This window comes from Osmia bicornis, chromosome 5 (genome assembly GCF_907164935.1).
Source record: "Osmia bicornis bicornis chromosome 5, iOsmBic2.1, whole genome shotgun sequence".
Taxonomy (NCBI): domain Eukaryota; kingdom Metazoa; phylum Arthropoda; class Insecta; order Hymenoptera; family Megachilidae; genus Osmia; species Osmia bicornis.
In genome coordinates, this window is record NC_060220.1 from 8,078,635 (window position 1) to 8,102,812 (window position 24,178).

A 24,178-nucleotide genomic window follows, 5' to 3' on the forward strand; every position below is an offset into this window, starting at 1 on the left:
CTTTTGTAATTGATACGTATTACTAATGAACAGCCGAGCGAGGATATTCAATTACGCAAAATAATTAGCGACAATTAACTATGCTTACATCGGTATTATTCGTCGTTCATTTTTACGTCATTATTCATTTTTAATGACTCCGGTATGACGTGAAAATAAGAAATGGATGATTTCGAACATTTTATTGTTCTAAAGTCGAGCGGAGTATCAACCAGCTGCTGCCAATGTGGAATTTTATAAAGAGTACGAACGAAAATGTGGGAAAGGGGTATGAGTGATAAAAGAAAGCTTCTTTCGATAAAAATCGCCTTGAACGAGCCGGTTGCTGCCGATTTGTCCGAGTAACCACGGCCAGCGCTTAATATTGGAACCACGGCGCCGTACGCTTTCCCAATACTCGCCTCGTCGACCATCGAAATCGATGCAAATGAACCGTTTATTGGGAAAAATATGCCGAACAATAGGAAGGACGTAGGGTAAGTGACGTAAAAACCGGATAGCATGTAACCAACGGGAGCCTGGGTTTGTTCCCTCAAGAAAAATGAGTTATTATACGACACATTTCTGTTCTTGATCGTTTGGAAATCAATATCATACGAGGTTCGTTATAGAAGGTTTATGGATAATTAAGCGTTTCCAATCGAATCAGGCGATTTTTCTTCCGTCTTTCAATGACATTTCGCTATATTTTCTTTTACAATTTTCTATTTTATTACCCGTAATGACAGTTTTCCGAAACGTCATTCGTTAAAGAGATCGATCGAGTGGTTTATTCGCAACGAGATCGCGTTAACGTCAATACCTGACATAAAATGTCGTTAGAGGACCAGCCGCGGTGTGAAGCAATTACGAGGAATTATTTATCGTGTCGTCGGCGTGCAGAAGCGCGAAGAAAAAAAAAAGGACGAGTACTTACGTGGCTTTGGACACCGATCGATCGGTAGGTTTCGTGGCGTTGCTCGACTTTTGCTTCCGATGCCGTCGTAATCTCTCGTTGACCTCACTGGAACGATTTCACTGAAAGAATGGAGGAAAGCTATTGCTTAATGTTCCAAGACTTTCGAGCACCGTTCTCCCTGGTTGCCCCTCGCAAATCTCATTCGCAATGTCTTAGAAACGTCGCGAATATTTCTATCCCTTTTAAGAAAATAATTTTCCTCGCGAGTGAGAAATGGTTTGAAATTTTCCGCCAGAAACGTAGACTATTTGAATTTTAACATTCTTTCATTTTTATCATCGAGCTTTGAAATTACATTTCCAAAACTTATCATTCTTACAGTTTATTAAACATTGAAGAATCACAAAAGTTAATAATTTCAAATTGTTATAACTCTATATAAACCGTAGAAGACATTTGTTAAATTTGAAAAATACTAAGCCGCAAACAGCGAATAGTTTTCCAGGACCATTCTTTCCGAAATCCGACAAGGAATACATTACCCAAAGTCCCTTCCGTCAGCTTGTGCCGAAGGAAATATCTGAAGAAGGACAAATACGAAAATGTCACCTTATATTTCTTTTCCACAAGGAAGCACTTTAATGCCTGTAACATTATTTTCATAAACGTATAATATTTGAACGATAGAAGTAATTTTTATAGAACAGTAAAGTGCATTATCGTTGAAGCTTGCATCGGGTTCAGTTATCAGCAATTTATCTGTTAGTAAGATTATGGGGTTATTTTTATTACTGGTAGGAACACGCGTTACGAGCTCGTCGACGTTGGAAAATTAGTTTTAGCATACCGGATGCCGATGTCCGATGCATACCTCGTTGCCGGTCTGCGAATAAACGTTTTCCATTTGCCACCGCTTGAAAAATTCCTTTTTCCTGTTCTACGTTTGTTCCGTGTCATGGCATGTTATCGTGGCGAAAGGGAACCGGCCAGGATATCACTGCCAGCCGAGCCAGTGGAACGAGTCAACGCTTGATCAGACGTGTCTTGTGCAAACGCCGAAGAAAATGGCAAATTAAAATCGCTTCGTTTTATCTGCTTTTGTCCCTTTGCTGTCTTCCTTCTGCACCGTGAACGGGAAAATGATTTTAAAATGAGATTGAATATTGGTAGCTTTTAAACCGTATTGTTTTCTATTTTAAGAGAAATGGTTATTGTGTCTGATCAATCGTGCTCTTTTCTACTATTTCTGCTACGTTTCATACATTTAGCATCTCCATTGTATTAATTATCGTGCTTTATATTTATCTGAAGTTTCCTATTGAATCATCGCATTAATTGTTAAAATGTCACTCAAGTATCAACTTGATAGTATCCGCCGGCAGAGGGTTAATTAGGATACGGGTATTTAGAACACCCTCGTCTGCAAAGTTTTACTTTTCTTTGGCTCGTGAGAAACTTCGTACGAGTTTTCGAACTACTAATGACGTTAAGTTGGGTGTTAAATAGCCGATTTTAGAAGGGGTTAATATGAAATAATCCAGCAGTGCTCTTCTTCCGTCGCGTCGTTCGAATTTGTTTCCCGTTACAAACAATTCGTTTGTAGCGGAACGTTTCCGAATAAAGCGTGGTAGAATCGAAGAAGGAATTACAAGGAGAGAAGTACAGCGTTTCGTCCTTTATGTGTCGAATTCTAAGACGGTCGACGTGACCTAAATTGGTACAAGGGACAGGAAGGAAAAAGGTACTAACTCAACTAACTCGAACATTCAACGAAAGTTCCTTTCTAACTTTTTAATATCGCGTGATGCACACAATCGCAGACTCCTGGGCACGAAACGTCCCCTTTATTTTCTTTCACATACAAGGTGGCTTTGAAGAAGGTGTACAATATTTGAAGATGTATTTCTACGACTCGTATGAAACTTTACGAGCTAGTACACATAGTCTGTACTAGTTTTGAAAAGAAGAAAAATTATCGCAATTAATTTCTTTTGTAGTAGACCTATAGCTGAAACTATATCCAACCTCCTTTCCATTTGTACCACCAATTATACGATAGTCTATACACCCGTAGAGAGAGTCAAAGTGTGTCGCGAAGACGCGATCGTTAAGCACCGTTTATGGTGAACCATTAGCACTCGAAGTTATCGCGGCCTCGCTGCGATTACAATCTTCCTGGCGAGAGAGTTAAAGGTAATTCGCAGTCGTTACCAGTGTTACATTTTTCTTGTTTGAGCCAGGAGGGTCACGAATACGTTAGGTAATCGGGCATGGACGTGACTGTGAAAGAAATCCCTTTTATTCACCCTTAATTCATCCCGCGGGCACCACGAGATTACCTTACCTCCGTACTCATTATTCCCTGCTGCACGCTAAGTTTCACCATTTTCCTGGGGAAATTAATCAGTTAGACTGATTTACGAGCAGATTTTTTCGTTTAACGAGACAGTGAAATTGAAACAAGCGATTTCCGAGGATGGTGATCTTTGATTTATCGATTGAATTTCTCCTATATATAACCGTTTAGGTGTGGAAGTTTTAATATTTCGGAAGTTTTGCAAAATCGTTGAATTAACATTGAAATTTTAACTGATACTTTTCAGTCAATTTATTCAGACAACACGGTCGTTTAATTAGCACCGAGCTAAAGCAAACGGTTTTCGAAGAGGTGAGATTTTAATATCTCTGAAAATTTTATTTAAATCTATCTACTTAATTGACGTTGATTTCAATTTGCATGGTATATCGCTTTCGACTGACGTTCTTTAGTCATTTCATTCGGAGAAATTAAATATTAAATAAGACGATTGTTGATCTGGAATTTTTCTTGAATTTATCATAAACTCAATTTCGTTAATTGAATTCATATTTGAAATACAATTTCTAAAATTCAGTCCCATATTTGAATCTAATTAATTAATTAAAAAGTGATACTGAGTAGTTGAAACATCGAAATTCGCACAAGACCCGTCATAATCGCGAGTTTCCTTTGCAGAAAGTCGATCGTCCAATTCTACGGTATAATAGTTATATCAAAACTTTCGAATCGGTAAACGTTAAACTCGCTAAGTTATAACGAGGAACATGACGACTATCGTATCACTTTGGCAACGCTTACGAACAGACCGAGTTGAAGCATAAATTCTATAATGTCGCAAATCTCAGCGATAACCTCTTTTAGAGTGTACAAGCAATTATTTAAGAAGTTGTCTTAAAGGCGTGCTTAAGGTGACACCGTCTTTCCATCTAGTTTCGTGTCGAATTTGCTGACACGTTCGAGCAACGTTTCTCTGTCGATGAAACATCGTATTCCTTTTAGGTAACGAGCTTTAGATAAGTGTACTATTATGTCGCCGCTTAATTTACGAGGAATTTTTATCGAACGAACGAAGTTACTTTTAGAACTTTAACAAAAAAACAAGAAAAAAAAAGAAGGAAGTCTCGACTCGTTATTCATTCCAGATATCACTGATGTACGTGCTCGAAGGTAAATTACACTCGCGTCTCTTGGTAGTCCGAAAATTCCCGTTTCTCATTCATCCTGAAAAATAGTTCATTAAGGGAAGGTACGTGGCATCTTGCAGGTAAGCTGTCATACATGGATGTAGTATATCGATCGCGGGTCAAAGCTGAGGGTTTAAGGGTGTGCACCTTATCCGGACCCTTGGAACATAACCTTAATCCGATTTATCCGGCTTCCGAACGCGATCAGAATGTTAAAAGGAATATCCGTACGTCGTTTTCCAACGTTTCACCGCCATCCATTTCTGGATTCTTTGCATTCGTAGGAAAGTTGAAGAGAAACACGAGCTGAAAGTTCGAGCAACCGCTTCCACTCGATCCCTTCCACGGGAATTATTTAACGTAGCCGAAGGTTTTTGCATTTGAAAGGAGGAAAGTATGGCTAAAGTTCATCTACGATTCCAACTATTAGGTCATCCTTATGTATTTTAAAAATTGGTGTGCGCTGTTAAGATCCCACCGTCACTGGCTACGTATTCGTTGACCCTTACTACTTGCTTGAATTACAATCGTTTCAAATGCAAATTTGCCAGAAGTACATCAACGAAACTCCATGATTTCAAGGGTTACCAGTTGCATAGTTTCACAGTTCCGTCGCTAATTCATTAGAACACTTTGACATTGTTAAATCTGTACAGACGAACGATAGTGGAATTAATATGGTTCAACTTCGTGAACGGAAAATTCCCGAGGTTGTTCGTTGATAAGGAAATCGAATTAACTCCAGCTGCGAATGGCAATTTGGAAATTTTGTCGAACCGGCCTTACGGTCCAATAAGCGGCATGAATAACAACAATTAGAGGGGAACGCGAAGCCGGTCAGCTGGCATTTCGCCCGAAAGGGAAACGAAATTTTATTCGACGCGTATCGAGCGTAAAGTAACGTTTAATTGCGTGAAAAATCATGTAAATGACGAATTTTACAGGCTGCAAACAAATTGAGCAATGAAATATGACTACCTCCTCTCGCTATATCGCCGTTTTCCTTAGGGAAGGCTTTTATATTCGGCACTGTGCATTGGCCGACGAAATATTCGTAGAAATGAATTTTCGTGCTGGCGTTGAAATTTAATAAAGAAATCGCACGCGTTCGAACGAGAAGCACTCGAGAACTCGATTAATTACCCTGGAGTTTCTCATTTTCTATTTTCGGCCCGTTTCTTGCCGGCCTCGAAACGCGTGATTGACAGAGAGGCAATTTCACGGATCACGACATTTCGTTCTTTCTCTTCTTCCTTCAACTATTCTGGCTCTCTCTTTCGTGCACGTAATCATCGGAAACACCTTCCTCTCGAGTATCCTTTTTCGAGAAGTCGAGTAATGCTCCCGTGAGCTTCGCTTCTTCGCTTCTTACATCGAAAGCAAAGAAGCAAGCAAAGATTTTTAACTTTCATCTGAAACTCGACTCGCTATATTGGAGAACGAAACTCTGATGAATTAAAAAATTTTCTTAAATTTATTTGAAAAATTAACGTGTATAATATTTAGGCATAATTTATGAGTAATTCTGAGTGTTGAGTCGAATGGAATCCTCCCTCTCTGTATCGCTTTCTTCTCTAAGGAAAACTAGAATACTCGGTTCTGCATATACATTATTTATGAAGTGAAAGCGAGTCCCTCATTGCGAATGGTTTTCCCAGGGGATGATAAAGTGGCCAGAGGAATATTTCGAACAGGCATCGATCCCTTGACCGATGGATGCTATCACTTTCCTCATCGACAGATGGAAGTTATCATTTATCAGGCTGTGGTCTATGCTCACCTAATGGACAGATTTTACAGATTTTAGAGGGAAGAAGCTTAACACCCGCAAGTTTTATAATAAAGAATTGATTAACAAGCAGGAAGATGAATTTAAATTTCAAATACACTTTGGTAAATTGTGGATTTTCAAGGAAATGGTAGATAAAATATTCCGTTTATCCTCTTCCCTGCAACGTCTGAACAATCTGAATAATTAATCGGAATATTTCAACGCTCTCTTGAAGGGTGCGCATAAAAAATGTATTAAACGGAAATATTTCTTCTCGCTTGCGGTAAACACAAACTGAAATGTAACTCGTTTTTTCTATACCACTCGAACCCATTTCCGGGTTTTCTCGGAAAAAAAAATTCCTCCGCGTTACGACTTCCTTCGCGCACAATGTTCCCTAACAAACTGGATCAACAATTAGCATATAAATAGTTTTCGTTTCCGAGCTGTGCGAAAGCTGTTCCTTTCGCTCGGAGACGAAAGAATTTTTATGGAATGGAAACGAGGAATTTCAGCGAATTCTAATCGTAAGTTGCAAATTTCTGTCCAATGTTCCACATGTTCGTGTCCCTCTTACTCCGAGTGAAACGTCGACGTTTTAGTTACATTTCGAAGACGATCACGTTTGACTCGTAGGACGAAAGGTAACGTCTCGAACGAACCTTTAAAGACGTTTTATCCAACCAATTGAAACGATCTTCCTCTATGGGGTCTCTTTTTCTTTACACATTTTTACACCGCAGCACGTACATATGTTTCACGCGTGTTCAGGCGATGAAACGCTGAATTACGAAGGGTGGCTAAAGAAATTGAGCGAAAATTCCATCAGTTGATTTCTGGTTCTAACGTTCCGTCAGAGAACTCGCGTGACTTGAAAAATTGGAACTTTGGGAATTTTAGCAACCCATAATTGCTAGTTAAAACTTTGATTTTCCTATTTTTTTTAATAAAAGAATTTTGGCAATTTTAGTTTCTTGGAGTTTTGATAATTTGCCATCGATTTCTCTGAAAATCTTTGCTATTTTTTTAATACTTTTCAAAAATCCCACACTTTATCATTTTGACGTTTGCAAGTTGTCGTAACCCTTTAAGCACGAATGCTTCCAGCGACAGACACAGAAAATGTTGAAGGATCTTCAGAAAATTCAGCCCTTTGACATTTCGCTGAAACCTTCTACCCTTCCTAGACGCTCTATAAAAAATCTGATAACCCCGTGAACCTTTGGAGAAAGCAGCTATCAGCGTTCCATCGACGTTCGTTTTCAGAAAGAGTGTCGATGATCCGTGTAAAGCTTCCCTTTTCAAAGGACCCTTCGGCACACTCTGTCGCCGCGATTCGATTGTAAGACGGAAGTAAAAATGTTTTCGTTTGATTCTCCTTCACTGGGAGAGACTTGTCGAGCTACCTTTGATTTCTTGCACCGCGAACGATTCGAAAATGTCCCCTTGTATATAGGGCGTTTTAATAGTGCAGCGATTTCAAAGAGAGCCATTGAAAATGTCAAATATGAGTTTGAAACGTGCAGCTGGTACGAGCAAATATGTACCCACTTTGAAAAGAATTTTAACTGCTGTTTTGTAGGAAAATCTAAAGTTAAATGGGTTTTAAATTTGAACCATTTTGATGGAAGGGATTGGATAAAATTCTATGCACGAATTTATTTCAGAACCTGCGTCTATCTCTTCTTTATTTTATTTATTCAGAGAGGATTTGTGGAAGGTTTTATGTAACATGTTTCTATTTTGTCGAAATATTTCTGACATTTGGTCTATCAAAATAAATAAAGACGACAGAAATATCGGTAGACAGAACTACTCGAATTCGTAGCGAGCGTGTACATTGTGCAAGTTTAAAAATGCATTGGGAAAAAGAAAGTTTTACCGTGGTCGGATATCGACACTCAGTTTGCAATAAACTAATCTTATAAAAATTCTGACGTAGAAGTTGTTTCGAATAAAAAATATTGTTTCGATATCTGGTGTAAGCGGAGTTTGTATGATACATTTACGTTATAAATTTGCTGCGATGCTTATAATTCAATGTACATACATTTATTCAGTTTCATGCGGATGATGTAATTTATTGTCACGCGAAATTCTGCTATTTTATGGGAAATTAGGTTTCATGACCGCGAAAGATAATTACATTTCAAACGGAATATTGTACAGGTAATTACATTATAATTTATAAATGATAACGTAATGTACCATATTCGCATTATTTATTAAATATTCTCGCATCAAAGGAGCAATGGAAATGGATCGAATATTTTATATCCACGGATGATTTTATTAAAATTCGATCAGCGTTCTATGTATTTTTTCTTTAGCTGTGTAGCAATAATGGCATAGAAATCCCTTTCGGAATTGATGGCCAGAAATGGCACATCTGCTCTGTAATAATTTCAGGAATGGAGGGCAAATATGGCTATCTAAGCCTTTTTTTTCTGTCAATTTCGTTTCTTCGTGTTTGTAACCGTTCTACAGAATCTTTACCGTTCTCTCAAAGCTTTGCTGTTTAAATCTTTCCTCGTTTCTTTGAAATTCTTGGCTCACCTTCTGTCACCTTCTTCTCCCTTGCAACCACTCGATTTTATCCTCTTTTACCGTTACAGTGTCTCCTTTATATTTATTTCCCTTCTTGAAATAACGTTCGTGCAGGCGACCGTCTCTGGCCAAGATTTATCGTAACGGGTTCAGAGAAAGCAGGATAGAAACAGAGTTTTCTAAGGGTACAATAGCGAAATACCGATTACTCGATCCAAAGGTAGAACTTCGGTTATTTCGTTTACAAACAAAGCCCGATTCGAAATGAATAAAAGCAAAGACTTACGGACGATAAAATTTCCTTTTCGTATAACTTATTATTGGCGTGTTACGATGATCCGTCGTTATCGTATTCATGAAAAAAGAAACATATTACAAAAAATAGCAATAAAATATTGTCAATATCTAAAAAGCAATTTCGAGGAGCATCGAAGCTGGAGGGTCGATAAAAAACAGCCGCGACCAATATGTGTCGAGCTTGTTCGAAAAAAATGGAAACAGAGAAATTAAAAAAAAGAAGGGAAAGAGACAGAGGAGAGAAGTGCACCGGTATTACCTTATAAAATCGATAAAGAAGAGCGTAGGATAGCAACACGTCGATTTGCACTTTCGAACAGGGAGGCTGTGGAAATTGAAACGATGCCATCCAGGAAAATCCTTTGGACGCGTAGCAGGAATCGTTCATGAAGAAATCGGTGGTCGATCAACCTGTAGCCAATATTGCGACCTCGAATCACAATGATGCCCGGGCATTCTACGCTCTTGTATCAGCACGTGCGATTAAGCTCGACACGAACGATGAAAGTCTTGGACCATTGCGACGGAAGGTCGATCGATCGATCGTGATCGGATTATATGACCATGGTTTCCTCGGTGAATCGTGGACAGACAGGATCGGAGGGAATTAATTAGCTGGATCCACGATTGATGAGCTTATTATTCGTTCGTGGCTGCTTTTATTCCATTGCACTGATCTCTCTGCAATTCCGCTACACTTCAAAGTTAATCATTAATTAATCTCTTACTTAGTTTATTTATTCTATTTGACCTTATCATTGTTCATCGAATATCTATATGGAAACAAATTAATTAAGGTCGCGGACAAAATACATTTCTCCCCTCCCCATAAATGGTCGATGGATTATCAGCCACGATCAAAAGGAGAAACCACACGGAGCCATCGAAAAATTATCTGATGGTGATATTTCAACCGTGTTCGAGTATACTCTGACCCGTTGGCAATCGATGCTTTTGTACGATCTACCCGCATATATGTACATCGAGCTGCAAAAGTATTCGACCCTCTCAATTAATGACCGATCATGCATGATATTGGTCGGACAAAACGTTGGATGTTTGCTTTTTATAAACGACAATCATTTGTCATCGAGAGGTGTTAAATTGCGTTTGGCAAACGACTCTCAATACCAAGAGGGCAGTGATCCTAAAGATCCATATTGTACAGCAATAGTTATTATAAAAAGGAAATTAAAAATCATAATATTTTTTGCTAAAAAGTAATTACCATTCGAGAGGGTTAAAATACTTATGGCTGGTGTCATGCTGGGAGTAAGTCAAGAGATGTTCGATAAAATCGAGCTTCGAGGCTCGAGTACTCTTCCATGTGTGTGTGGGTGTGTATTTATGCATTCGTAGGTCCGTTTTGTTCCGTAATTTACCAAGGTTCTGACTCACGCCGATAATCTCGCTTTCGGAATCGTCCTGCACGAACCCACGCCCCCGCATCGTTTCGTTAGGTATTTTGTCCGGGTTCGATTCACTGGTTCGTGCGAAAACGGCTGAGCACCAGGCCGAGTGGAAAATTGTTCACAACGAGTCGCGTTTACTCTTCCATTCGTGGATGAAACAATTTTGCTGCTGACTTAGAGACTGCTCCAGCTGATAATCCAGTCGGTATAGTTAATTAATCAATCATCAATCAAGAGTTTATTTCATTTTTCTATTAAATATTCTCTCGAAATGAGAAAAGAAAAATCATAAAGATAATTTATTTTTTAAATAATTTAATGTAGAGGGTCACCTTAAGGTTGTATGGATGATTGAATTTAACTCTGTTACCTTTTCTAAAAAAAAGGTGTACATTAAAGGGCAATCTATTTATATTGAGGGGAAAGAAATGAATTTCTTTTGTAAATTATTGACAATCAATTGAGACAACGTTTCTGTTTACGTTTATAGAGTAAAAGGTATTCGTGACCTTTCAGCTTATTTCTCTTGAAAACTGTTTGTATCTAACAGAAACATTGATTCAAATGGCGCTTACTTTGATTAAAAGTTTCAATTCCTTCCTAGCTATGAAATCTAAATATTCATCATATTAGACTTTTCATATTACATTACAAATATTCTAATATATTCAGCGCTTTGATTTGTTGATGAAACCGGCTCGGTATTGATTTTGCTTTCGGATTAAACGTAACATACAACATTTGCATTACAGTAGTTTCGCAAAGGACCCAGATTAAATCGTTTCGCCATAAAGGTGGATTTATTACGGCGTTTAATAAATGGTTAAAATTGCTGCCAGCGTATCGTGCGTTTAAATAAAATTTATCTCGAATGTTAAATATCGATGTAAATTAAATAGAGTATTTATCTTTCATCTTGATAAACTTAGGTTCCCGTTGGGTAGACGTTATCAGGTGACAAAATCAAAGGGAATCGACGCCTTTGTTGTCAGAATGGATAGTCTGTCTCTGAATATTCTATACATGCAAAACAGCGAGGATGAGGGTAACTCATTTGTGCAAAAGAATCGATTTCACATTAACAACAACGTAAACAACTTTTTTACAATACTCGACGATAACTACTATACATTTTATATTTCATTATTTTAAAGAAAGGCTCATTGTTGAATCATTGATTGGCCAATTTAAATATTGTATCCCCCCCCTCCAAATTTCAGTTAATTTTAATCTCCTGGTTTATCAATAATCTAATAATAATACCTTGTACGAGGAGGTCTGGCATTAATTATTTACAGTCTTAGCAATTACCAGTTAATGAGTACAAAAAGAGTTTAATTACGCTCATTAATCCTCATTAATTTTCCTATTTTCGTCAGAAAACAGCGTCTATTCGTTAATTTCAGGTAAATCGAGGTTTGTTTACACACTTTTTAGAAATTCCATTTCATCGACGAAGTTCGCATCTGTCCGCGCAATTAGAATAGCACTCTAAAACGTTTGCGCGTACATCAAGCTTTATCAGTGCCCGCATTTTCTATCTAGATCAGTCTCGCTCGAAGGAGATAACACGGCACGAGAGTTCCTGAACGAAGGGGAGCCCGATTAAAATTCAAACGACCAGGTTTGTGTTTATCATAGGTCGTTTGCATTCCTCTCGATCGATATCTGGTCGAACGATTCTCGAACGATGCTTTTTAAACTCGCCCCCTAACGTTAACGGATCAGCTCGTTATATTTTAAATAACGAGGAAAATAGGAAGAGCATGAAAAATTAATGATTCTCGTTGTACAGAACGTGAGAACGGTTTGCGCTTCAAAGAAAACAGCGACATTAGTTAGTGGCTTTGTAAAATTTAATCAAAGCTTTCTGGAATATATTGTGTTACTCGAAAAAATGTGAAAAATCCTCGTGGAATCTCTGTTGAAAAACGTCTGCTGTGTGAGTATTAAATTTTTCTTTACCAAATTATTAAAACACGTATCAAAGGAAAATAGGAAGACCCATTCCCTTGATAATACAAGTCGACGTTTAGAACCATTGTTTTTCTTACCACCCTGATTTACACTGTTCCAAACTGATCTCTGAATAATTGAACGCTTGCATCGGTCGTGTCCTGGGGGCCCTTCAGGAAGCAAGTAGTACCATCTCATTATGTGACTATATCCAAGACTCACTTGAAACCCAGTTTCCAGTGACGGTGGTGTTCTATTTCCAGTGGCAAACAAGTAGCGAATCTTGTGACGGTTGGATAGAGAAGTGGAAGTGGTAATGTATGCACGTACTTACCAGCATAGAGATTGCGAGAGGTAAACAGATAAATAGACGAAAGGGAAAGAGTGAGAAATTTATTCTGTCGCCGTGCATCGTTGCAGAATAGACTGCTGGTGATTTATCAACGATACGAAGGATTCGGATAATTTCAAAATATTAAGAAGTAACTTTTCCTCAGAAGTAGCGCGTGTCTTTGATCTACGATATACGCGAAGTGCTTTTCCTTCGAGCAGGCCTTGTTTCGACGAGGTAATACGTCGCGATAATAAGTTAGCTACGATCGAAGTATCATTAACGAGTATCAGGCTGCTGTGCTGGAAAATTACGTTTAGAGCGAGCACTTTGCTGCTTCTATCTAGCCAACGACACACCTATCGACGACACTGCTCGGAAATTGTTTCGTTCGCGACACAGCCTAAGAAAATGTTCGCACAATAGCTTTCAAGATACCATTTTCATGCGCACCTGAGCGTGAAATATTTCAAGAAAGGGAACCTCTTTTTGCTTTGGAAGACGTAGCTGTTTTTCATATCTGTTGCTTCGATTTTGCTATCATTCGTTATACTTTTTCTGAGGATTTATAATTCGTTGTTATTTTAAATCGAATCGAATCTAGCAATAATGAAATCAGATCGAACGTGAAATTGATTTAAACACAACGACGTACAGTGATATGCTATTAATTAAATCAGCAGATATCTAGATTTGTCATATTCGTAGGATGCATAACAGTGCATCAGACATTGTTCTACGAAGTTTGATCAAATGTAACTAGCTGCCAGTGAATTAAACGATATTCTATGATGTACATTATGAACTGGCCAGTTCTGCTTTGTCTGTTGCACTTCCACCATTTCGGATGAGCTTTTGATATACGCGTCCTCTTCCTACCCATTTTGAGAAGGCTTTAACAGTATTAATCGATACTCGACCCAATCTAAAGAGGTTGGTTACCATTTTGCCGTGCCCATAGTCCTTCTATCGTGCCTATATACTAACCTCCGACCAAGTTCGATATTTCTACGATAAATCAAAAAATAACGCGTTCAATTTTCTTGTAAATTTTAATAACGATTCTTGGTTAATTATCGAAGAATTAAACGAACCTTCCTGGCCCGGGTAGTCGATTAAACTCCAACCCAGGTGATTAAACGTGTAAATTCCTTATGAAATGTTCTCTATAAAAACGGTAATTACTCCCAATTACCCGACGTTGTTCCTTTGTTTTACGCGCCTTAAACCGCAGAATTCTCGCGAGGTATTGCTGGTTCCGACACGAAGAGATTATTTGTCCTGTCGTAAAGATAAGGGAACGGCTGGTGGTTGTATTTCTACGGGGGTTGCTACCTCCTAATGGAATTGACTTCCCTTCGCGTGGCAAGAAAGAAAAACAGAGCGAGTTACGAAGCGTGGGAACAACGTTCCTGATTTAAACCACTCGCCATAAAAAAATATGTAAAATTAGAAAACAATCATTAATTCGCTGGGAACCGTCGTGACATATCGGGTTCGTCTATTCGAATCAGAAAAATCCCATGGAATCTCACGATTCACCGTTTACGCGACGCGAGTCTGGTTTGAACGAGGAAACAGGAGGATCCTCCTGGGGATGGTATTCCGAGGAGAAAGAAGTTGAAATTGCTAGAAGCGACATAACGTTGTAGGCGGAACGTTGAAAAGCGAGGAGGCAAGAAAACTTGACACGTCTAATGAAATTGGCCAGGCAGTGAAGAAATCCATGTTCCCTCGTCATCTGTGCCCGCGTTCCTCGCCATCCGAAGGAATCCCCGGCTGTCGTCGCGAGAACCATCCCTCGCAATTGTTTCGCAAACAGTACGCCCCTACCTGGCTTTCCTTCACCCCCACCTGGATATATTTCATTTCTTTTTCATAAAAATTTTCATTCCCTTTGCATACATAGTATGCGGAAAAAATTGATGTACAATATAATTGCAAATGTTGCGAGTTAGCTATGAATAATTCAAACATTCGTTTGAAAAAAAATAAATAAAAGATAGAGGTGATTTTTATTAACACGTTCCGTGTTGAATTGAATTACAGTTATTGCGTTCAGAACGTCTAATTCAACAACTGCGCAACCATATTCACACTGATTGCACTGCTTCAATAGTATTACGTGTAAACGCGTTCATAGTACTTCGGGGGTTGAAAGCGATTATAGTGATTCCGATGTAAAGCGTTTACATTTCGTAACAGGGAGCATGGAATGGAAATTTAAAAATCCTTGCTGAACCTGAATCCACCTGCGATGAAATGTATCTCATTTCGATTAAATTATTTGATTTAGAGAGGGAGGGATGATTAATTGCAGGTCGTTTAGAAAATAGATGATTCGTCGATTACGGTGCACAATTCGTTAAATAACCATGGACATCGAGCGAATTTGAGCTAGGGATTTGTATAGAAAACTAGGCAGAATAGGATTACACGGAGATTAACTCCTGGGGCGTAATCTCGTCATCCTGTTCATTTGAATTAAATGTTACGTTCCTGCCGGTACATTATTAGCTTGTATTTCGGCTTAATCTAATCAGTAAAGCCTCGAAAATGAAATGAAATATTAGCTTTCAGGATTTAGCTTCCACCACTTAGAAATATAATCAAATTCCTGTGAATCTCGGTTAAAATTATATATATTTTTTTAATTGTGATCGTACAGAGAGTTAGAATTGTATCCTTGAAAAAAAGCTTTTTATCCAACGCGGAAATCATTCTTCCCCAGTGTTGTTTAGCGCTCCCTGTTGTCCGATAAATTTGTAAAACTCACGGCAGGATATACTGTGCAGGAAACGAGCTCCCTGGGCAATTATTGCTTTAGGATATCGTGAAAAAGAAGAGGCGATGGGAATCGGAAGGGACGGGCGCATCGATAAAACTCTATTCTCATCAATGGTTCACTAAAATCCCTTCTTTCTTTCTTTCCAGAGTAATTATCCAGGAAATCTGCTTATCAGTACTCTGTTACAATAAATTAAAAGGAATGAATATTACGTCTACGAATCAATTATCATAATTTAATAAATGTTAGAAAAATCTCCAACACGGTAATGTTTTGTTCAGAGTAGCTAATATTCTTCAGGATATAAGGAAATTATTAATTGCAATTAAGATGAGCCGTATCTTTGATGAAGGCGATCCAAGTCCTACGTGGGTGTTTATTAACGCGTCTTAATAGCATATAGAAGTCATATCAGGGAAAGTTTTAATGAAGTTGGCTAAGTTCGAGTCAGGATTCAAGTGCTTCGTAGTCGATGATAAACAAATTACATTTCACCGTTCGTTTCGGTCCCGTCGTCCTGGCTCGTTCGAAGTTTCCCGCTCCCGATGGAATACTCGGCTGGCTTCCCGTTAATGAAAGTCCAAGCAGTGCGTTTTTCTCTCTCTTCGTTACTATATTTTATAGACTGTAACGGAACTCATTAAACTCTGTTCCACGTCGATGACAGTTATTCGTTTCCTCGGTTAGAAAATTACTGACGATCGATAAGCGCGCCGAAAGAGGGTCATTTTTCAGCGATATTAACATTCTCATTCCTGCTACCGCATTCGTGACTTTGGTACATGGAAAATAGAACGGTAGATTCTAGAAAATGTCAGGAGTAACAAATAAAACACTCCCCTATTTACTTCGTTCACCAATTTTTCCATCGATCGATCCAACAAACTTCCCCGAAATTTCTAAGATGTTCAATTAGTTTTCCAAGTTGGACGTAACCATGATGATTAGTATCCGATGTTTGTTCTATCTACATTCTTCCCCCTTTCATCCAGTTCCTGTTTCATCAAGCCATTTTCCTTCGGGGCTCGTTACTTCCCTCGAATCCGTTCCACCCTCCGGATCGACAGTTTTGTAAACAAGCTTCCCGCAAGATCCACGCAACAATTTCGCAACTATATCGAGGTAAAATCTTCTTGCGGCACGTCGCGTCGCAACTCCGTTGACGTTCTAACACTGCGATTAATTAACCCCGTTAATCGATACCCTCTCAAGATCGACAAGCATGCCTCTGCTTCTGGCAGATATTGCTTTCCTCGGGGTTCCTTCGAGTATACTAATCATTTTCCGTCCACCTTCTTACCAATAAATTCGATTAATACAAAGGCAAATAAATTTCTAATTTTTTTCTCTAATTTTCCACTGAAGTATTTTCTTTTTCCAGAGGATGCAAGCGCAACGAGAAGGCAGCGGCTACCATTCACGCGAAGAAACAGTTTAAGGGGTCATTCGGAGGGACGATGACTTACGTTGCACAGGGAAACGCAACGATCGCGGGGTAGAGGAAGAAAATTAGAAAATTTACAAATGGCTGAGGGTCAGAATCGATATCGTGACGCAAGGAACCTTGAAAGTTTTCGAGGTCGAGGTGCCTTCCTCTCCGTATCAGCGAGCCCATACAGCGTGTTACATCGAGATTGATGCGTGTGAAGTTCGCGTACAGTCGAACACCTTGAAGAGAAACGCATCGGAAGGAAAACAATGATAATTGCTTCGATTTTCACGCGAAAGTGTTTTGATTAGATCGAGCCTCGTTGACGCTTAAACACACCGTCGTCGACAATGAGTTTCTTCAATTCGTTGCAACAGTACGTGACCGACAGTGTCGCGAGTTTAAGTTTGAGCCCGAAGAGATTCTCGTTCAGTCGAGAAGACTCGACGACCAGCGGGACCGGAAGAAGCGGATCCACCGGAAGCGTGACCGGTGCTAATAATACTAACTCCACCGCGCAACAGTCGACTCCTCATGGCTATCCAAAGGTGAGTTTTCATTTCTTACATAAAAATCTTCATTTCTCTTCATCAAATTGAAAACTTTCCTCACCGTTAAATCATTTCTGAACTTCTTTAACGCGATTTGCTTAAACTTTCTGCAAATTTCTAAGAATATTAATGTGGCCTGGATTGAGAAACGGGGACGACAGAACTTATAATAAGCCGCTATACTTTCGCGACAATCGAATACAGATGTGCCGTGAAACTTTTCCTTTCGTACTGGATTATTTAAACGCGAGTAGCATTTGTCACCGGTACGTGTTCCAATTAAATTACTATTCATTTGCGTCTATAACTGACAACCGTTCTTCGTGTAACACATGTATCAATTTCAAAACATTTCTCCTTGTTATACTTTTGAATTATTGAAAAACTATGAGGTATATCTCAAGTAGAACTTTTCAATGTAACTTCCAGTCGATAATTATTGAAAAAAAAAAATAAAACACACGTCATCGACTGGTACGATTAAAAAGACAATGACCATTCTTCGAATGGGACGATTTTCTGAAAGAACGGAACGAAATTCGTATCTTCCATCATCTAGCCAGACAAATCCCCGTTCACACGTAAAACAGGGAAACAAGGAAGAATGAAAAGCCCTTGCGATTCCCTTAACGCACGAACGACCCTGTTCGGTGTTTACTTCCGTCGTTGGAACAGCGACATCTGAAAAGCTCGTTCTCTCCTCCCGAGGATTCACCTTAATCCTTTTCAGAAGGAAACTCGACGAGATAATTATCGTGCTCGTTTATCCTTTCAGGTGGTGCCACCCCCCGGGACGGTCACGTCCTCCCACAGCCGTTCCTTGTCGACGCGAAGACGGACCCTCGAGGGGACTTCCAGCCCCGGTTTGACGGTGCATCCGGCTACCGGAAGTGCGTCGGGTAGCACCTCGCCCCGGAGGGTTGGCTCTTTTCGCAGAAGCACCGGTTCGGCGGATCGACCGCCTTTGATGTTCTGCAGAAGGAGACCCTCTTGGCCGGAGGTCGACATACAAGCCACATCCGGGTGAGTATATCCTCTTGAATGAACATTAGAAATGGCGTTCGCTTTGGTATTCAGAAAGCTGTAGCTTGATGGCCGAAACTGTGCATTGATAGTTTAATCTGTTTGTCTTCAAGTTGTACTAAGCTTTCCAATTAACCGTACTAATCCTGTTTGTTCAGGATCACTTTAATTAACAGAAACCGACCGAACAGCACACTCGAATATACGGTGTTGAAATTTCAATTTAATGTTGAGGAATAAGGGGACATCTTATTTCACGAGGGAAAATGATTTTTCACAGTGTGGGAAACTGATTGATATTTTTAATAAACGCGTATGCACCTCTAACGAATACTTATACATCGAAGCATTGTTTATATAATGTGTAATAAATGCATTTTTATCGGGGTTTTCGCGTCACGAAACCTCATGAATATTTCATTTGCATATTCAGATAGGTGCACCGTCACTCTATTATTGGATTCATTCGGTATCGAAGTATGTATTTTTTCTAAATTTGTTCTCCATGAATAGACATTCTCAAATGGCGATCGATACTTCAGAATTGGCGATTTTTAATAAACATGTTGATTTTCTTTTCATATCTGTTTCCACGTTTAAATTTGTTTCCAAATTTTCATATAGGTTTAAGTAGAATTATTAAAACTTAATCTTCAGAAGTTCAGAGAACTTAGTTTTTGATTTTCAAACGTTAATATCGAAGTTTTTTTAGCTGAAAAAAAGATCATACACTGTAATAAGAACAAAGTCTAAAAGACATGTTGCTCGTCAAAGTTCCTGGGTCAGGTTACATAAAATATTTTCAGGAAAAACGTGCACTTTCTTCTCGACCCTCGAAACAATATTAGAAACAATCAACGTGGATTCCACGAAAACTCGTGACGTCTGTCGAAACAGGGATGGATAAAACGAAAGTTTTCTTTCTGACGCTTTTCCTATTTTGGTATTTAGGTTCGATTCGATTTGTAATAGTCATTTTTAGATTTCAGTTAGTAAGATTACTAATTGATTCGTTTGAGACTTTGCAGCAGAATGATATTGAATATTCCTGTGGTTAATTTGTACAATTTCTCCAGGGAATTTCCAGGAGACTTGAATCGTTTCGTTGGAAAGTTGTTTTCTCTTTCTTTTTTTCATTAATTAAGATTCTTCTTGCGTGTTTACGAAGTCCTTTCGTCATCGTTGTAGGACGTTCGATTTATCAGGGCGCGATTTCACGGACGACAACGTCATCTGCGAAGGTTTCCGGCAAATTTCGATAGAAACATCAGATCCCTGCTCACGATTCCAATTTATTTCGCCGATACCGAGTTCGTTGCAAGCTTGTCAGAACGTATAAAAGAAGCTTCTCTCAACCGAGTACCGTAAATACCTGTTATGTGCTCTCTTCATAATACGAATCTCATCAAAGAGAAAATTTCATTTGGGACTTCGACGAGTAAAAGTTGCGACAAAGTTGCGAATGAAAACGGAACTCGTTAATTTTTCTCCCTTTTTATTCGACGTCGATCCACTGTTGCGCAACTTTCGCCGAGAAAATTGGACGGTATTTGTGTAAGGAGATGTAATTAACAAGGAAACTTTGGCTTCTTTGGAATTTTAATTTTTTTCTGAAAGTTTGCTGATTTCCCGAAGATTTAATTCATTAATTATTCAGGTTTATTAATTCCTCTCAAAAGACCTTAACAGCGAAAAGAAATCTAGTAAAATACGATTTGTCATTTATCAATGAAAATGTAAAGAGAAGATTCTGAGAGCAACAAGTTTCCCAATATCATGAACACTCGATATTCAATTGATTCAATACTATTCAAGGTGTCTGGCTATTCCGTGCCTTAAAGTAAGAAAAAAATACTTACAAAAGAAAAACATCATAAATATACAAACAGAATGGCAAAAGGAATTTGAATAATTTTCCTCAAATATGAAAACTCGATCCACGTTTTCCATTGCATATTATCATCCCCTTTTAATGTCTTTTACGATACCGACTTTTCTCGTTGATCGACTATCTTCTTATACACAGGAACGAATACAAAGATGTGTTTTTCCTGAAATAAACAGTAATCAGTAAAACGTTTCGATGTTCAAAATGGTTTTTACGTGTTGCGAATTCTTGCGTGAAACGCGGTACTCGTAAGAAACCATACAGTTCGATCAACCCTCGGAAAAGGAGCAAAGCAATTCGAGTGGCATCGAATTCGATCCCTTCGATTCGATAAGAAGGATAACTTTGGGATTTCAGGATGTCCCGCGGGATATTTTTGTGGCTCGTTCGCCTACCAGCAAAACGTCTCTCGTAACGAGAGTTACCTTTCGGCAGCTGTTTCTTTCTCTTGTTATCTCGATTGACTGACTTAGAGGTTTTTCAAAATAGGAAGTAACATTGTAACCAATGTGAAGATTTAATTAAATTTCAATTTGATTACCCACTTGTAGTTACAAGAATTCAGTTAGCGAGCAATCGGTAATCAATTAGCAGCGAAGCTAGTCGGTTAACCTTCGTTGATCAACTATACCAGAAGCAGCCTTAGAAACAAAAGCAATTAACCTTCAATTGGATATTTGAAGACAATCATGGGGGTCAATTGATTTTAAGACCAATTGGTGGTTAGAAGTAATTGGATAAGTTCTGAGTTCGATTAATTAATCGACACTACTATTTGTTATTTGATAAATAACTTTAATTAAAGTTCACCAATTTCTTCCCTAATTTTTAGTAATTTTTTCGAGTAATTTGTTAAGTGTTACGAATACATGTTAAATTTCACAAATCACCAATTAAATTCTTCAATATCTCATATTTCTCAAATTTGTATTAATGTAAATTTCGCAGAGGTCTCATTTCGTGTCGCGTTAAATCGACCGGATAACGAGTTTATTTTATCGAATTTTACTGTCCGCGCTTTAGTATCTCAAGCATGAATTTGTCTCTTTATTCTGAAACAAAGAATATCATGGCAAAGTGTACCGCCGACAGATTATAAGAAAGGAACTTTTCCCGAACTCGATTCGAGGTGAATTAAACGGTGCAGTATAATAAAACTTGTGTAATGATCGATGATAGTACACGGGTCTTCCATTGGACAGGCTATTTTTAAGTTTTATTCAAGGTAGAAAGAGGTAGCAAAGCGCCAATTTAAACGGCCACTCTTTTTATTCGATCGACAGAAAGGAAGGTTACAAAAGCTATGGTGGAGTCGGATAACAATGGTGCAGATTCAATTTCAAGGCAAACGAATGATAAATATTGTGTGAAAATAAAGGTGATTTAGATGGTTGTTACCGGGAAGTGAAGTATGGGGCAGAAATGGGAGAGAAAGAATTGAGATAGTGTATTTTTATGTTTCCAATAAAAACTGAATTTGATGAATGCCAAGTTCTTGAGGGAAATATTGATTATACAACTGTAGACCAAAAATATGAGAGCATTTTATTCAGAATTGTTTTCAATTTAAAATAAAACACAAACTGTGAGATTTTTTAAATTGCTATAATCAAGATATTGTTTTTTTTTTTTTTAATACAAAATTTAACCAAAACACTCTGTCGTTTAATTCAGCAATTTCGAAACGCAAACTTTATTTCGGCGAGTGTGCATTTAGAAAAACTGCTGAAATCAAATGGAACAAAATTTAAACATCCATGAACATTTAATCATAATTGAAAACTCGAGAATTTGCCATTTCGCGTTTTAATGATCGAAATTTCGCAAAAGTTTCACCGTTCGTTTCAAAAGTGTATTAACAGCGTTTTATGCTGTTTCAGTTTTAAAATGAGTGGGAAAACATTCTGAAACCGGTATTCACAGTAGAATAAGCTGTACTAATTTTGATTCTCTTAACATGATTAAGAATTAAATACAAATTCATACCTCGAACCCTCGAGAATAAGGTATCAATCATTGTATAGTTTACCCTCGAATGAATTCGATCAGTGGCTATCGATTGCATAATAAATAAGGTTCGAATAAAAATTGAATTTTCCTATGTAACAATATTGCGACACGTTTCGTCGTCGTTGGAAGACAGGACGTCTTTTCTAAGGAGAAATTCGTGACGAAAATACGGTTCTCGCGGCTGTCCGCATGACTTGCCTTCAAGACGAAAGAGAAATGGTGTGCCAGAGAGAAATTCTTTTACGGAAATTCGGCTCCATCGAGGAGAGGAAGGTACGAATGAACCTTCGTCCTGTGTCTGAAGAAACGTAACCTTTTTCAGGACGCTTTCTTGCCTTTTAACCTTTTTCACCCTTTCAACGTTGTACACTGATATTCCGAGTAAAAATAAAAAAATTCTCGAGTTAAAGATTTAATGCTAATTACCTTAAAGGTAACATCAAAAGCGAGCTGAAGGAAACCGATGTATCATTACCCTCATAAAAGTTTCTTCGTCCTAAAAGGACAACGACGACAACGAAGCATTCTTCTTCTTCTTTCTCCATCGGTTTGTTCGTTAATTGCGACGGAACATGTTGCCGAGAAATTATCGAGAACAAAATACGAGTTAGGTATCCCGTTCCACATAATGCGACCTATATATCGGGGCAGGAGCAAGGCTGCAGGTGAAATCCTGGCTGCTGTTGCGCAAGGAACATTTGGTACAAGGACATAGCATTTCGATAATAAGCTTCCAGAGAGGGAGAGGAAATAATAAAGTTACCAGCAGCTATCGGCAAAAAGCGATTCAATAATTCGATGAAGTAGCCTTTGTAATTAATAACCCGGTACGCTTCCAAGCTGCTGAAACCGATAAAAGGTTTGATGTAATTTGATTTTTACAAAGAATTATTTATCAGATGTTTAAAAAACAAATTTAATATACTACTCTTTCTTTTTTGATACACTGTCCGTAAATTGGGGTAAGGATTAATTAAATTGTGGGAGTTATAGAGAATCTTTCTGATACCATTTAGAAAAATATTTAAACAAAATCCAAGACTTTTGATTTCTCTTTTAGTTCATCGATAAAAACTTGTGTTTCAAAGCTCCAATCATTTATCAAAACAGGAACGCTCAAGTGTTCCCATTATAAACCGAAACTTCTTAACAAAAGTGAAGCAACAGTTTATACCACAAATTATTCTCCCGAAATAACGAGCTACACGTAGACGTGATCATGATTAATGAATTCGTCGACTCGCTTTGTTAAATGTTCCCTGTATATCCAACGATCATTGCCTATTATCTGTCAGCAGAAACTAATAGTCGGCGGACTCGAACGGAAGTTGACGATAATATTTCACTGCCGCTTCCCTTAGATTAACCGGTCGATGTTGATGGAAACAAGGGAGTAGGTCAGAGTTAAGCGACACGGTTTTTCTTCTAAGCTGATTTCATTTTAGGATAAAGAAAGAAGATAAGTCGAAGGTAGATTCGTTTCGGTAGACATTTTCTTTAATTGCATTGGAAAGTTTAAACTGATACTACAATTTGTTCGGACGGTTTCAAATAACTACGGGGTAGAATTCCGATAATCCGGATTTCCGTATTGCCGGATTATTGGACTACGCCTGTAATGCGGTATAAATGAGACCGGCAATGTTTAACCCTTTTATCGCTGATGAAATTTCAAAACATGCAGCGAAAAATATTTAATATTTTCTGAAACGTTGAATTAATTTCACCTTTGCCAAAGGAAATGCGTGCGCCCGGTTTTTCAGATGATTCTCA

General features: G+C 38.3%; 1 protein-coding gene across 7 annotated transcripts in view; it reads left to right on the plus strand.

Annotated features, from left to right (window-relative positions):
* The window catches only part of LOC114878072 (BAI1-associated protein 3), a 62,486-nt gene that overhangs the window by 15,383 nt on the left and 22,925 nt on the right, over positions 1-24,178 (plus strand). For 5 of the 7 annotated variants that reach the window (XM_029191460.2, XM_029191464.2, XM_029191465.2 and 2 more), the window contains 2 exons: positions 16,886-17,481; positions 18,260-18,507. In XM_029191460.2, the coding sequence (XP_029047293.1) occupies positions 17,284-17,481; positions 18,260-18,507 (446 nt within the window). In that variant the 5' untranslated portion in view covers positions 16,886-17,283. Of the gene's footprint in view, positions 1-12,024; positions 12,054-12,288; positions 12,372-16,885; positions 17,482-18,259; positions 18,508-24,178 lie in introns of those variants that run through there. The other 2 variants (XM_029191462.2, XM_029191461.2) reach the window with 2 other exon arrangements.